The sequence below is a fragment of the Saccostrea cucullata genome, unplaced genomic scaffold, assembly GCF_032062105.1.
Source record: "Saccostrea cucullata isolate Sc308-1 unplaced genomic scaffold, CSIRO_AGI_Scuc_v1 ctg5030, whole genome shotgun sequence".
In the NCBI taxonomy this organism is placed as follows: Eukaryota; Metazoa; Mollusca; class Bivalvia; order Ostreida; family Ostreidae; genus Saccostrea; species Saccostrea cuccullata.
Genome location: NW_026929335.1, coordinates 1221 through 18101, shown reverse-complemented (window position 1 = coordinate 18101; position 16881 = coordinate 1221). Strand labels below are relative to the sequence as shown.

The following is a 16881-nucleotide window of genomic DNA, read 5'->3' as shown; positions in this document are numbered from 1 at the left end:
ACTGAAATAATGAAAGATGCATCAGAAGAAAATATCTTTATGTCTGTAAGTATTTTTAAAAATTTTGATATGGTTGCTATGGCAACCGAAAAATGACAAGATTTTCATGATGGGAATATTCGTGGAAAATTAAGTTTTTCAAAAGTTGAATACTTAAAAACGCAACAACCGTAGATATTGTATGTCATACAAAGTTAAAGATATATCCCAATACTATGAAATAATAAAATAAAAATTGGTAGTCGGATGTCCCAATTTTTTTTTCAGAAATCAAAATTTGCATATTTTTCAAAACACTTTCAATGGATTTTCGCAAGTTCTGGCAATTTTTTTTTAATATTACAACAGATATTTAACAGTTAGATGCCATACCTACAGAAACATAGTACTTTAGAAAAATCTCCATAAAATGTACGACTTTTTTACAAAACAATAGGAAAAGAAATCTCCATAGCAACGGAATTTATACCCTAGCAACTGACTTGACTAGGATCGGCAAAACATGAAACATACACCCAGGAAATTAAAGCCTCTCAAGTGGAATATTTGGGTCATGGCATCCTGATCAACTGTCAACCCTGTTGTACTTACCCCATCATATAAGTAATAATAAGTACCATTGCTCTACAATGTCTAATAGTTATACAATATAGTCAGAATGTGGACCAAATACGCAAAAACTTGACCATATATGACATAACAAAAGCCGAAGTTATATGTCAAAATGACGCAATGTTCAACCCAAAGGGACGCCAATGCTCTGTCTACTGGCTAATTTTCATTGCTGTACCATGTTTATTATTCAAGTTATAAACCTAAAAACAACTAGAACTGTCCAAATGGGTTTTTCTGAAGTGCTAAATCATGAATATTTTATGGATCTAAGAGAAGAGAGAAAAGCTAAAACATTTTAGAGCAAATGTAATTGCTCATTAATTTTTTTATAAATGAAACGAAGTTGCAGCCTAAAAAATAGACTGAATGTATGGATCACACATGAATTATGAATTTTTTTTGTCAGTGACCTTGAACTTGCATAAATGACCTTGGTTTAAAGTCATGACAAGTTCTCATGTCAAAGCAATGTTTGTGTAAAATGGGAACCTTCCAAGTTTATCCTTAAGAAAGATATGGACCAGACATGAATTATAATTCTTCTACTGTCTGTGCACTTGAACTTGGACAATTGACCTTGGGTCAAAGTCATGACACACCCTTATGTCATAAGTGATCTTTGTGTAAACAAGAAAGTATCCAAGTTTATCAATAAGAATGATATGGACCAGGCACAAATTATGAAGTTTTTCCTTTCAGTGACATTAAACTGACACAAAGAACCTTGGGTCAAGGTCATGACACATCCTCAAGACAATAAGCGATTTTTGTGTAAAACAGGAACTTACCAAGTTTTTCCATAAGATTGATATGTACAAAACATGAATTAGGAACTTGTTGCTTTAATAACCTTGAACTTGTATAGATAACCTTGCATCAAGGTAATGATACATCCTAAGGTTATAAGGAATCTTTGTGTGAAATAGGAACTAACCAGTTTATCCATAAGAAATATATGGACCATGCACATATTAAGAAATTTTCCTTTCAGTGACCTTGAACTTAAATAACCTTTGCTGAAGGTCATAAACCCTCTTTGTGTGAAGTAGTAGATTCAAGTTTATCCAAAATAAAGATATGTACCAAACATGAATTTTACAATTTTTCTTTTAGTGACCTTGAACATGCACAGATGACCTTGGGTCAAGGTCATGACACACCCTTAGGTCATGAGGAATCTTTTTGTAAAATGGGAACTTACCAAGTTAATCCATAAGAAAGATATGGAACGGACACAAATAATGAAATTTTTCTTCCAGTGACCTTGAACTTCCCAAATGACCTTGAGTCAAGGTCATGACACACTCTTAGGTCATGAGCAATCTTTGTATGGAGTAGTAGATTCTAATGTTCCTCCGTAAGAAAGATGTGGACCGTACCTGTTTGCACAGCTAGACAGACGGACGGACGGATGGACAGACAGACAGACAAGCTGATTCCTATATACACCCCCCCAAACTTCGTTTACAGGGGGTATAATGAGAAGTCGTGTCTGTTAAACACAAGACGACCTTATACTTATTCAAATGAAAATAAACCTTAACATCAGCAAGGCCTGTGAAAATGTAGTTTACAGCAACTTTATATTTCAAGTTTTATCTTATTTTACTATCAAAGACTAATCAACTGGTCAAATATCAATGCTCACTAAAAGTATCACAGATATGAACGTAAAACAAGAGTTTTCCATTGAAAATGTGTGTCTCAGGAATGACGTATCAAATTGTGACAGACAGATAGACTGATGGTCAGCTAGTCAGACTGACAGACAATGGAGAAGTGATCCCTAAGAGTCCCCTTGCTATGCAGGCGACACAACTAGGCACCATTACAGCATATCTTGTACCTGATTCTGAGACTGAATTTTTTCTGAAGTGTACAGTCAAATATTTTACAGAAATATTTTGCTAGAAATAATAACATATTGTATAAGTGGAAATTTTAGCGAGATGCAAATTTAGCGATTTCTACCAAAGTCTGGTATTTTATTTTTAGCCAGAAGTAATTTTAGCGATTTTAAAATGTTTACTAAAGAAGCTATTACAAATAATAACACATTAATTTTTAGCAATATTCAATTTTAGCGATGTCAGCACCCTCTCTAATAATGCCAAAATTAAATCCTCGCTAAAAATTCTACTTATACAATATGTTCTTCAAAGTACATTTATGCACAGTAAACAAGAAGTATGACACATTTGATTTTAGATATTATCTATTTTAACCAACTAGAGCTAGAGCAGTATAATGCAAGTGTTGTCCACAGACAGATGGACAAACAAACAGGGTGATTCCTATATCCCCCTTCCAAAAACTTGGATATCAAAATCTTAAACTTAGTAAGGAAATGTTTTTTAGTTCACTGCTTTAAGAGCCATATCAGAAATCTGATTCAAATTGTTCATGTTCCCTTCAGCTGTCAAGTCATTTTCTTCACAGTCAGTGTTAGACCTCTGCCTTTTCACCAATGGCATCAAGATACATAATCAAGGTCTTCCTTCTATGTAATGGACTATCTTCATGCTCTTGAGAATCCTGGCATTCAGCTGACTTTCACAAGGTGTTTGGAAAAGTTGTCGTCTGAAGTTGATTCCACCTACAAAAGAAAGATACAAAATCAATCCAACTAACAACTTCATTTAAAACAAGTTCATTTTGACACAAATGTTACTCATGCTGAGACAGTGTTTCACAGCCCTGAGCCAAAGTCACACCTTCAATGTCAAGGTCAAGGTAAAATTTGATGGAGTTTTCAGGTCTGTATTTCTATATACCTCATGGAACAGCTTCATACTTGGTATACAATGCTCCTAATGATAAGGTGGTGTGACATGACCCTAACTCAATGTCAAACTTCAATGCTAAGGTCACAGTAGACTTCAATGAAATTGTCTTATCTGAAATGCATTTCATACCTGCCTCAAAAGCACAGCTTACATGACACAAATGTGCCTCATGATATCAGTCTTTAACAACCTTTGACAGAAGACCAGGTGAGCAATATGGGCCCATTTTTGGCTTCTTGTCTGGGTTTAAAATATGAAGTTCATAGGTCAAATGGATTTAAGTTATTGAGTCACAATCCTTTCAAGTTTGAAGTTTCCAGGACATATAGCATTTGAGTTATCTCTCGACAAAGAAATGGATGAACAAAGTGATTACTGGTACTCTTTGAGGCTGGGCTCTTATGAACAAGCTGATGCTCATAGTAGTTCTAAACAATTCAGTACATGTAAAAAATTCAGTACAAACCTCTATTTGTTCCATATGCTTTGAATCTGGTTGTACTTCATGGTTATTTGGTAGTTCACATAGCAACTCATCATCATCATGATTCTCCTGAAAGTATTTCATATCTGTTTACAAATTTACATGACCCTACTGCATATAGTTGCTGATTCTTTATAATAAACAAGCTGATGCTAAAAGTAATTTAAAGCAAGATAAGTTTGTGAAACAGTATGCCCCCAGTGTCAACAAATATAGAAAAGCTAGTTTTAGCAAAAAGATCAAGATCTAAAGGTTACTGACGTTGGTGTAATTTAAAAGAACTTAATTAGTGGATTATGTATACAAAATATGATCTCACAGTTCAAAAGTCATGGTAAAGGTTAAAGCTGACAACAGATAGACAGAAAGGACAAACAAAAATATGTTCATGCTCTTTGGGCATAATAATTCAGTACATGTAAAAATTTTAATACAAACCTTTATTTGTTTCACATTAATTGGATCTGCTTGTACTTCATGGTTATTTGTTAGTTCACATTGCAACTGATTATCATCATGATTCTCCTGAAAATATTTTAGACCTGTTTACAAACTTACTTGAGCCTATAGCATATATAGTGACTGGGATATGATATAAGACATTAAACTGGACAAAGGGGATACTCCAATTTAGTCTCACATTTTCAGAATTATCGTATTCAGAAATTGTGCCCAACCTGATCAAGGGCTTAGGAGGAATAGCACCCCACCCACTCCTTACTTTTTTGGGAAGTCAAAATTTCCTGTAGTTAAAATTTATAAATCCTGGTTCCCCTCCCCTCCACTTTAAGGGCCAGGAGCAAATTTTGAAACCAGAGTTGAGTCTGTTATCCTAGTTTCCCTTCCCTTTTCAAATCAATATTAGTAACCTCAAGTTTTGTCATCTTGTTTTAGTGTAGCTGCAGAACTGTAGCTCTCCGAAAAAATATATATTGATAGACCTGAGATAATGCGGGTATGGCTATGAATTTTTTATGAAATATTGTTTGAAGTATTACTTATCAAAAGAACACTAATATGCAGACATACACGATTGGAAATCTACCAATTTGACCTTATCAGTGATTGATGAATATGCTCTAAATAATAAGTCTGAAATATCTGGCATTTTTCAGTTGTTTTTTTTTAATATTTTCTGTGCCAGGAAAACGTCAGAACCAGCGCCATTACGAAAACTGGAAATTTCGTCATTTCCAGTCAGAGTTGATTTCCCATACCTGGGAACCGCATTAAATGCCGTTGTTACAATTTATCAATGGCACAATGCTTTTAGTACTTGACAATTTCAATGAAAAGAAAATAATCACTCATCATTTCGATACAGGACTTGTATATTTTTTTTAATTTGTAAACGCACGAAATGAAAACAAATCTCGACAGTCAGAGAAAACGTTTCCATCGGATCATGGATAATATATTTACAAACAAACCATAAAAACTATATTGGTAAGTACTAGAGGCATTGTACTACTGATAAATTGTGAGTTTGACAAGTAATTGCAAGTATCGAAAATACACCCGAGAATGCCGCCTCTGCTTGGAATTCCCAGTTTTCATAAAGGCGCCGGTTATGGCGTTTTCCTCGCACATAAAATATAGAAATAGTTAAAAAGCCAGGAAAACGTCAGATATTTCGGACTATATATAGTACTTTTCAGTCACCTACAAACTCTTGATGCTGTCATGTCCTCTGTAACCGCACAAGACCTGCTTTATACATATTTACATGGTGTTTTTCTTCTCCGACTTCTGCTGCAACAGCAACTTTCTGTTCTTTGTCAGCAGGAGAGTTCCACAAAAGGGAGATAATCGTTCACGCGTTTTCATATTTGTGGTACATTCTAAATTAAATTATTTGCTATAGAGTACCCAACTACCATTTTTTATTATTGGATTCATAACTTCAAAGCTCGTAGTTTCTATTGCATGTATGATTATGATAGAGTTTGGTTGCGTTTTCGTGTAAAATATTTATAAAAATCATGTTGATTTTACAGCATTTGGTAGAAACAAAGCAAAGTAGGCCCCAATGCTTTAAAATAAACATGGGAAAAATTAAATCTTCCATATATATTGAAATTAAGAAAAACATAGTTTGATTCTGTAATTAATTTTGACAGGGTTATCAATAATCAAATTTCACACTTTTCAAGCATTAAAATCACCGTTGCTATGGTAACAGAACCGCTATATAATTTACTTTAAAAATCAGATAAGGAAGATGTGACCCAAATAACTCATGTTTGAAGGGACATTCATCTATACTTCCATGCACCCAAATATTAAAGCAAAATATTTTTTTTCACATTCCACTCACTTTATATACAATACTCAATGGTTACTGACACGGCCTCTTAACAATTTGCAACACCATATTGTTAAATTATGATCATACATTTTTATGTTACGTAACAAGGGGCCACCAGGGGCCAAAATGCAAAATCATTTGATTCTTTATACCTCTAAAGGGAGAAAAATTTTGATAAGTAGTATTGAATAAAAGATGTTCAGAATCGTATTCTAAACAATATACAACAATTCAAATTTCTCAAAACGGCCCCATTAAGGACTTGAAGGGCTGGCCCCTATATATTTCTATTCTACATAACGAAAAGAAATTTCTTAATAGTTGTTGAACAAAAATAAAATCTTTCAAATATGGAAATTTATTAGTTGATATGAAGGTAAATGGTGTGACCCCTTAAATTAAGGGCCCAGAAGAGCCAAGAAACTTTCATTTATAGGCTTTTTTAAATGTTATATTAATCAAAAAATTAAATCACATGAGAGAAGTCTTATTATTATAATGTTTTAACAAAAATCATAGTCAAAATCATATCTCATCTTATCGAAAAATCGGACGGAAGACCTTCTCGTTGCTCGCAACGAGATCGCATCTAGTTTTTTTTTCTATCATTGGCATGAATTTTAGTTTTCACACTCCTATAGCATATAAACATTATTTAAAGTATTTACATAATTATTTACGCTTTCACATTATCCAAAATGATACAAAAAATATACCTGAAATTTGAATTTATAGAAGAGAGAGAGAGAGAGAGAGAGAGAGAGAGAGAGAGAGAGAGAGAGAGAGAGATTATTTTGAGGATAGTGCGCGATGAAAGTTTTTTTAACCAGATATGCAATACAACATATCATATTTGTTCTTCAAGCTAAATTAAAGATAAAATGATATTTTTACTACATTATTTGTTGATCAACGGAATATTGTGTAGTCAAATTTAGTGCAAAAACAAAATGCTATCAAATAATTGGTATGAAAAACATCAGCCAAAATACAACCAATAATTTAAGTTTGTAAACATGGTCATTATTACAATCATAGAATTTTTAAAAATGCTGGTTGTTAAAATCCATTTATTTTATGAGTATATGTACTACAATATGTATGTTCATACCAATCAGAGAAATTTGTCGAATACATAACGTGTATTAGAAATAAAGAAGGGGGTTTGGCTTTTCCCTCGGTGGCAAATTTTATTCTATAGTATTGCGAGGATTAAGCTGACTAGTTAGTATTAAAATCCTACTCTGTAACACCGGTACAATGTACAGTCAATTCTCGAATTATCGCCATTCGATTCATCGCCATTTTCGCAATACCGCCTTGATTTCCCAAGAACGTTTTTCCTGCTATATAAGATTCTCTTTATAACGCCAAATTCGCATACCGCCATCTGCCACCCTGTTTTCAAAACAAACGTCCATTTTTAAGTGTCAATTATCTCGATAATACCGCCACAGGTGGATGTAGTCAGTGAAGCGCGGTTAATTGGCGCTATCCTGTTGTAAAGCATGCAAAGCCAGTCAAGGTACTAGCAATTAAGTAAACAATAATTTTAACATGGACTGTTAAAATAATTTTGTTTTCTGTTTAATAGAATCATTTAATCAAGGCTTCGCCACGAAAGCGGTCGTTGTAAAGTACGCCGATAACAATATTATTTTGATTATCTCTGCTTTTAAAAGCAATGCAAAGTTTGCTAAAAAAAATAATTATAAGTCAGAAATTGTGAACATTTCGTTAACAATAATGTCATAAACAATGAATTTATTCAAGAACTCATTTTACATACTATAGGCAATATATCACGACGATCGACCCAGCATTGATTCAATATCAGACACGCAGATTGACATGCATACGCATGTAATTGTCTTAATTGCATAACTTATTATTTTGTTTTAGCGAAATTTACATTAAAATATTACTTGAAGTATTTTCAAATTTAGAAATATGTTTATATATACATGTACATGTAAAAATAAGAATAGAAACGCTAAATGGTATTTCTAAGAACGATAACTCTACGTCTAATTTCCTAAAAGATAGAAAATTCAATTCATCGCCAAATTCTTTTTTCCGCCATGATTTCTAAGTTACAAAAGGTGGCGGTTTATCGAGAATAAAACACAGAACTAAAATTCAAGTATAAAGTCATTAATGTAAACAAGAAAGAACGGCTGCAATCATTGCAGTAATATTTCTACAAAAACTCCCCAACGCGTAAAATGTATTTTGCAACTGCTCATCGACCCACTTTGCAACTCAGACAAGCCTATATAACAATACATCACACATTGAATGTGGAGGTTTTAACGAATTCTAATTTAAGCCATTGTAAGGCGTTGGCTTAAATTGCTTGCATTTTAAAAAAAACCCAGATAGAATCTTTTTATATGTGAAGCATAGTTATGGTTGAACTTCGCTAAAAAACAACGGAAGCCAAAAAGTGTCTTTTTTATTTACACTGAAAACTTTTGATGAGAATGCGATCAAGCATTCAAACTTGAGCGCATTATTTGAAGACGGTCATTTAAATCTATAATCATGACTCATAATGAGTTCCCAAAAAATAATATTTCAATTCAGGAATAGATACTTACAGACAACATTGTTTAACAAATCAATTTTTGAGGATAATTGATTGACTGTTGGGGATATGGTTTAATTTTTGAATTATTCAGATGTACTGAAAGTGAAATTTAAGATTAAGAATGTTAATCATACTTTAGTTCTAATAAAAGTATAGAAAAACACAAACCTATATAAACATGAGAGCTGGATTAGGTACCATGTAGGAGTAACCATCCCTTGTTGTCACATCCGCCGTTTGTTACTTTGACTAATATGACAAACAGACAAAATCCGTAGGAAATATATATCCTGAAAATATCATGGTATCAACCATTAATATTTCTCTCTTTTTTCTTAATTTTCAAATTCATTTAACTCAAAAGATGTTTCTTCATTTCAAATAAACTCTGTAGGATTCAAACACCCGAGAAGGTTTACGAGAAGTGCCATCGTTGTAGTTCTCAAAATTTTGTATCTGCTACGCGATTGAATCCATTATCAAACAAACTCAAAGGTCGTCTGTTTATGAGTATTCTTTTAAAAACTGTTTTACAGTAACTAAGGATGTTTTCAAAATAATTGTTTATGTAGTATAAATATTTTTAAAACCCTTTCCGAAACCTATAGCAGAATCAAAGTTTTAATTACATTACAATCACCACTCTCTCATCCTCCATAATACCTGAATTTTGACATCGATTTTTGTTTTTATAATATTTATTATTCTTTGTAAACATTAATTAAAAAGAATCAAATTACCTGCAAGAATTCTAAAACAATCACTAATAGCTTAAAATAAAGATAGCAGATGTAAAAAAAAAGAAACCTTGAAGACAGGCATTTACTTAATATTCTTTGTCTATCGGTAAGGCAGACTTTTAATGAATTTTCTTACGTTTTTATTCAGTCTTAAAACATACACCTTCACAATTTATTATTTTTTTTAAATTTAGAGATTGATTTAGTGTAATCTTGCATACAGTATATACAGAACCGCTATATAATTTACTTTAAAAATCAGCTGCAATTTTCAGTGTTCGACACTTGTTGGCTTCCATACTGAATATAACTAAGTAAAAGAAGTGTAAAACTACCTTCGAAGGCTAAGATTAAATTCCTGTACATAAAAATTGTGCCGAGACAGATACATATATACCTTTGGGAAATAAGTGTGAGATAATAGTAGTGTCAGATATGAATTTGGACCAAAGCTATCTAAGATCTAAAGTAACCCCCGAAGCACCGTATACGACGCTGACTAAACTATTAAAAAAGTGGGCAACTGTAGTACCAGAACAAGAAGCGTGTGTTTTGTATAACTTTGGCAAGCCAAGAACTTCTATCACCTATGAAAAACTGTACCAGGATGCAGTATTGCTGGCAAAAGAACTTTTGCAGCTTGGAATAAATAAGGGCGACGTAATAGCAATACGTGGAAACAACACTATTGATGGCTTGTGAGTACGTTTGGTGCACAGGTTGCAGGAGCATGCCCTTTACACTTCAATTTTCATGACAAATCTGGAGAGAGCATAAAAAGAAATATCAGCAAAGTCGGAGGATGTAAACTGCTACTTTTTGATCCTGGAGACAATGACGTTCACTGGGAAATATGTCAAAAATTCCTACAAGTGGATCCCAAAACTGGCGTTGTTGTCGGCTCCGATATTCCATCTGTAAAATGGGTTGTGTTACAGACACCTCTGCAATCTTCAGAGGCATGTTTTACAATAGAAGATGTTTATAGCAAGGAGAATATCAAGTTACCAGAAGTAGACCCAGATGATACGTGTGCTATTATTCTGACATCCGGGAGTACAGGGTTACCAAAGGCTGTACAATATAGTCATCACCGTATTGTTGAATCTGCATATAATCTACTGCATGCAGCTGGCTGGGATGACAAAGAAGATGGACAGCTTTCATTGTATAATGATCGGCCATTTTACTGGTTAGGGGGATACCCGAGCATAGCTTTTCTAAGAGGAGGAAAACTTATAACCCAGAAGAACACCCTTCTTTTTTCAAGTATTGCAAAAGCTATGGAATACACTTCAAGTATTATAGAGGAAACAAGGCCCAAAGTCGCCATGATTGTCGTTCCTTTCCTGATGGAACTACTGATGTCAGGAGATTTTTCTTGGAAAATTCGAACAGTTATCACAGGAGGTCAGCCTGTTCCAGCCTCTTGCTTGGCAGCCATCGGGAAAAGATACGACACGCTTTTTGTTATATACGGCTCAACAGAAGTTGGTTTTATAGCTGGAAAGCTGTATACTTCGCCTGATGACAGATACATTGGTCTATCGCCGTTACCTGGAGTGGAAATGAAAATTGTAGAGAAGGACGGAATGATGGTTCCCTTTGGATCGAAAGGAGAAGTGCTTTCACGCAGTTGTTTACCATTCCCAGGTTACATCAATGAAGCTGAAAAAACCGCGGCTGTTATTACTCCTGCTGGATGGTATAAAACAGACGATTTCGGACATATTAATTCTGCTGGTTGCCTTGAAGTATTCGGCAGAGTATCTGACGTAATGGAAATCTCTGGAGCTAAGGTTCTGCCATCCTTTCTCGAAGAAATTATTAAAAGGAATCTCAGTGTTAAGGAAGTGGTAGTCTTCTCCATAAAAGACGAAAAACACTTTGACGACATTCCTTGTGCAGCTGTTGTTAAAAAGGACGGGGTGACCTTGACTGAGGAATCCCTCAAAGATTTTATCAAACAAGAGCTCAATGTTTCCGAGGAAGCTATATTCATGGAACATATTTATGTACCGAAGTACATCGTGTTCCACGAGAAGCTACCGAAAACTTCAACTGGTAAAAGCGATAGGAAGATGACAAAGAGCGTTTCTTTACCATTCATCAAACAAGCCTAAATGAAATGTAAACGAGATCTAAAACAAGATACTAATAGCTAGGAATAACCAATGCACTAGACTTGAAAGACTCTTACAAAGCTGTACATATTTTATTGATGTAGTAATCACATACATACGCATATGGTCATGTTTCTCCCAGTTGAATCCATACGCAAGAGCATGGTATTAAAAAATTAAACCGAGACAAACTACTTACAAAGAGGTTGATGTTACAGTGTGTTCCACAACCTTTCTATAAGTAGTACTACGAAAGATCTACGATCTTTGAAATGTAAATAATTCTGGGTAGTATTTTATCTGACATATTTCATACTAATTGCCACGTGTTAGTTTGTATACTATTTTATTGCATACTTAATAATAAATACAGGATTTTTGCATATGCGATATGTCTGGCGTCACAATATGACGTTCTTTGCTGATATGGATTTGTGGGGCTGATACGGATCAATATCACACCCCTAGTACATTAAAACTTAAAAAAAGAAACAGTAGTTGTGATCATACACATATTTTAGGGGTACATATTTTCCTAATTTTAACTTTTAGAATGTAAGGATAATCTACTTGACAAATAAAAGATATTTTCAAATTACACATTTGAAATAGAAGTAGAGACAAACCCAAACCATATAAGACAATAGACCGTGTACATGTATGTAAGAAGTCCGTGCATGATTATTTCTTATTTTCTTCTCAACGTAATGTGTACTGTATTTATACTAAGTATGTAATAAACATAATACAACATACCCTTTTCTACATCATATCCTGTATCAGCCCTCGGGCCTTTGGCCCTCTGGCTGATATTGGTGTCTCGGGCTGATACAAGGTGTGATATGGAAAAGGGTATATATTATTCTCTCTATATAGCTACTCATATGAAGTATTTAATACATATTTTATTTTTCATATTTATAAATAAATTGTTGGCAAAAGCTTTTAAAATAAACCGTTTTAAGTTTGAAATCACAAATTTCATCAATTTCAATAACATCAACACTTTTAAACACTTATCACAATCATTCCCCACCAAATATAAATAAAAGTTCGGGCTCTTCGACGTCATAGACAGGTTATTTTTCAATAAAACGGGAACTTGCATTATCATTGGTGATTTGCAGTTAAAAAAAAAAATTCTGATTTTTTACAAAAATTCTCAAAATTTATCATTTAAAATTGCTGGAATTTGTGATTTACCAATAATTATACTGGTAGATATGGAGATTTAATCACAAATAGCTTATTGTTATATTAGAATAAAAAATAAACAACTTCCAAGAAAATTTGAAATTTCCATATTAGGTCATCTGAATTAATTCAGGTGACCTATTTCTATCTGATTCGTCCCTCGTTGTGCATCGTCCTTCGTACATCATTTTCTTTACTTCTGGATATCAAGCAGCGACTCTGTTGGCTTGATTGTAATAAGCATTGACCCCTGTCCCAAAATTTGTGAAATCATTGCCCCAGGGTCAGGAATTGTGGCTAAAATATGAAGCCCACTTTTCTTAGTACATGTACAGTATATAACCAAATTGTCTTGAACTTGTTCCGTTCAGAGTTGCTTATCTGACAGGAAAGGACGATAAACGGTCAAAATGTACTACATGGTATTTGCACTTTTCCTCGTTCTTTATGTTGTATATAAGGTTTATGAGTATTACAAAGGAAAAATGTCTGTTGACAACATAAATAAACGTTACGTCCTCATAACGGAAATGCTGTAGCCCGTTCACTGGATAAGAAGGGAAAACAAGTAAAGAATTATTCTTTTGTCTGTTTAAAAGATTCCTTGGATGGGATACCACAGACTCAATATGATGATCTTTCCCTGATGACAAGCGCCATTTACCACGCGCTGTTTTCCGTGATGCAAAAGAGGCGTTACAGATGTGGACCTGACTGTAAATATTTTTTCTCTCTGTTACCGCAATGGTTCAACACGTGGTACTTTTTCAAGATGAGATAATTGTATAATTTTTTGTTATCATTGGCATGCATTTTAATTTTCACAATCCATAGCATATAAACATTATTTAAAGTACATATATTTACATATATATTTACACGTATGCATTCACAAAATCCAAAAAGAAACAAAATATATTTCTGATTGTTGAATTTATGGAAACGGGAAACACAGAGAGAGAGAGAGAGAGAGAGAGAGAGAGAGAGAGAGAGAGAGAGAGAGAGAGAGAGAGAGAGAGAGAGAGAGAGAGAGAGAGAGAGAGAGAGAGAGAGAGAGAGAGAGAGAGAGAGAGAGAGAGAGAGAGAGAGAGTATTATTGTAGAATATAGTGTTCGATGAAAGTTTATTAGTTTTGAAGTACAAAGATATGTTCTTCCAGCTAAATTAAAGATAAATGATATTTCTATTACATTTTTAGGTCACCTGAGTAAACTCCGTCGTTCGTCGTGCGTTAACATTTGAACATTTTCAGCTTCTTCTCTGAAACCACAGAACCATTTTCAACCAATTTTGGCATAGAGCGTTTAATAGCAAAGGGAAACAAAAATTGTGAATTTCATGGTTCCTGCCCCCCCTTGGGCCTGGGGGTTGGGCAAAAACCACTAAAATTAGTGCAATCTTTAAAACTCTTCTTCTTTACTCCTGGACATCAAGCAGTCAAACTGTTGGTATGATTGTAATTAGCATTGAGTCCTCAACCAAATATGTGAAATTCATGGCCCCAGGGTCAGGGGTTCTAGTGCTAGGGTGGGGCTAGTTTGGTTATATAGTGAAAATGCATTATTTCTTTGAAATTTTTCTTTTCTGCTCCTTGGCATTAAATAAACTAACCAAGTGCATAGTTGAGTTGAAAATGACTGCCTCTTCCAAAATTGTGAATTTCATAGCCCCAGGGTCAGGGGTTCTAGCGCTAGGGTGGGGCTATATAGATTATATAATAGTGAAAATGCATAAATTCTTTGAAATTCCTCTTCTCTGTTCTCGGGCATCAACTAACCAAGTGCATATTTATGTTGAATAAGGCTGCCTCTTCAAAAATTGTGAATCTAATGGGCGGGGCTATATTGATTATACATGTATAGTGAAAATGCATAAATTCTTTGAAATTCTTCTTCTCTCTTCGTAGGCATTAAATAAACTAACCAAGTACATAGCTATTTTGAATAAGGATGCCTCTTCCAAAATTGTGAATTTCATGGCGCCTGGATTTGGGGTCCTGGTGTTAAGGTGGGGCTTTATTGATTGAAAATGCATCAATTCTTTTAAAATCTTCTTTTCTGCTCCTGGTCATTAAACCAATGAACTTTGCACATAGTTATGAGGAGGAAGGATGCCTCTTTGAGATTTGTGAATTTCAGGGACCCTGGGTCAGGACTTCTTGTGTTAGGGCGGGGCTCTAATGATTATATAGTAAAGATGCATGAATTCTTCGAAAATCTTTTCCTTTGCTCCTGGGTATTAAGCCAATGATCTTACTATATATTTATGACGAAGAAAGCTGCTTCTTCCAAAATGGTTAATTTCTGAGCCCCTGGGACAGAGGTACTTGGTGTGTGTGTGTGTGGAGGGGGGGGGGTACATAGTCTTAAAATAATTTAATTCTTTGAAATCTGCACTTTGGTATTAATCAACAACATGATGAAATAAAATTTATAAAATTTCCAAAATTTTGAAAGAAGTTGCACAGGGTCAGCGTTTCCTGTTGGATGGGGTGCACAACTGATAAAGGGGATTAAGAAACCAAAGTAAGCATGCTAAGTGTATAGTTATGATAAGCAATGGTGCCTCTTTCAAAACTATGAATTTCATAGCCTCTGGTTTAAAACAGTTGGAAAGTTGTTACATGATACTCAGGTGACCTATAAGGTCCATGGGCCTCTTGTTTGTTGATTTAACGGAATATTTTGTATTCAAATTTAGTACAAGAACAAAAACCTATCAATTGGTATGAAAAACATCAGCCAAAATACAGCCAATAAAATGTGTTTGTCAACATGATCATTATTCCAACCACAGAATTTAAAAAAATGCTGACTTTAAATGCGGTTGCTGAAATCCATGTAGTATATGAGTATATGTTCTCCAAACCAATCAAAGAAAGTCGGATACATAACATGTATTAGAAATAAAGAGGGGGATTTTGGCTTTTCCCTCGAGGGAAATCTAGGTTATTGCGAGGGGAAAGCTGACTATTGGAAAAATCCTACTCTGTAACACCGGTACATGTCTAAACGGTTCACAAAATATAAATAGGGCATTTACTCTGCGTTTTAATATCTTCTTTTTTTCCATTGCATATCTTACGATCTACATATATCTAAAGCATTTTAAAAGAAACAAAAAAGAAACAAGAAAGAAAAGATGTACATATCGATTGTATTCTATATTTTCGCACATCCATTCTCCTCATGTGAATAATAAAACACGGAACAAAAATTCAATAATAAAACCATTAACATAAACACGAAAAAACTGCTGCAATGATTGCAGTAAAATTTCTGCAACTGCTCTTCGACCTACTTTACAACTCAGACACATCACACATTAAATCTGGAGGTCGTATCAAATTTTAATTTTAGCCACTGTAAGGCGTCTGTTTAAAATTGCTTGCATTTGAAAAAATATATTACAGAATCATGTTATATATGTGTAGCATAGTTATGATTCACTAAAAAAACAACGGGAGCCAAAAAAGTGTCTTTTTTATTTACTCTTAAAACTGTTGACGAGAATGCGATCAAGCATTCAAAACTTGAGTATATTATTTGAAGACAGTCATTCAAATCTATAATTATGTCTCATTAAAAGTTCCCAAAAAATAGTTTAAGTTACCAGTTTTGAGGTCAATTGATTGACTGTTGAGGATATAGTTTAGTTTTTGGATTATTCAAATGAATTGAATGTGAAATTTGTAGATAAAGAATGTAAGTCAAGCTCAATTGCCTATTGAAAGGATAGAAAAACACAAACCTCTATAAACATACGAGCTGGATTAGGTACCATGGAGGAGTAAACATCCCTTGTTGACCAGTCACATCCGCCGTGTGTTCCTTCCCTAATATGACAAACAGAAAAAATCTGTAGAAAATTCAGTGAAATAATGGCTTAGCGATCTGTGTGAAAAATGTCGGTGAACATTCGACTTAATGATGGATTGTATTTCATGACAAGGTCATAATATCAATCATTGATTTTTTTTCTCTTTTTTCTTAATCTTCAAACTCATTTAACTCAAAAGATATTTGTTCATTTCAAATAAAA

General features: G+C 34.0%; 1 protein-coding gene and 1 long non-coding RNA gene across 3 annotated transcripts; one reads left to right on the top strand and one right to left on the bottom strand.

Annotated features, from left to right (window-relative positions):
* Nucleotides 1-2278: 2278 nt before the first annotated feature.
* Nucleotides 2279-5639, bottom strand: LOC134280517 (uncharacterized). 2 transcript variants are annotated; one of them, XR_009994920.1, is made up of 4 exons: nt 5548-5639; nt 4324-4410; nt 3868-3954; nt 2279-3211 (listed from the first exon to the last, which is right to left on the bottom strand). It is a non-coding gene; the product is annotated as an uncharacterized LOC134280517 (long non-coding RNA). The 2 variants fall into 2 exon arrangements; XR_009994921.1 differs by having other exon boundaries at nt 5552-5639.
* A 4149-nt stretch (nt 5640-9788) lies between these two features.
* Nucleotides 9789-11776, top strand: LOC134280516 (medium-chain acyl-CoA ligase ACSF2, mitochondrial-like). The gene is given in 2 exon segments (XM_062762932.1): nt 9789-10211; nt 10214-11776. Coding segments are annotated over 2 exon segments (1686 nt in total). The 5' UTR covers nt 9789-9958; the 3' UTR covers nt 11647-11776.
* The last annotated feature ends 5105 nt before the right edge of the window (nt 11777-16881 follow it).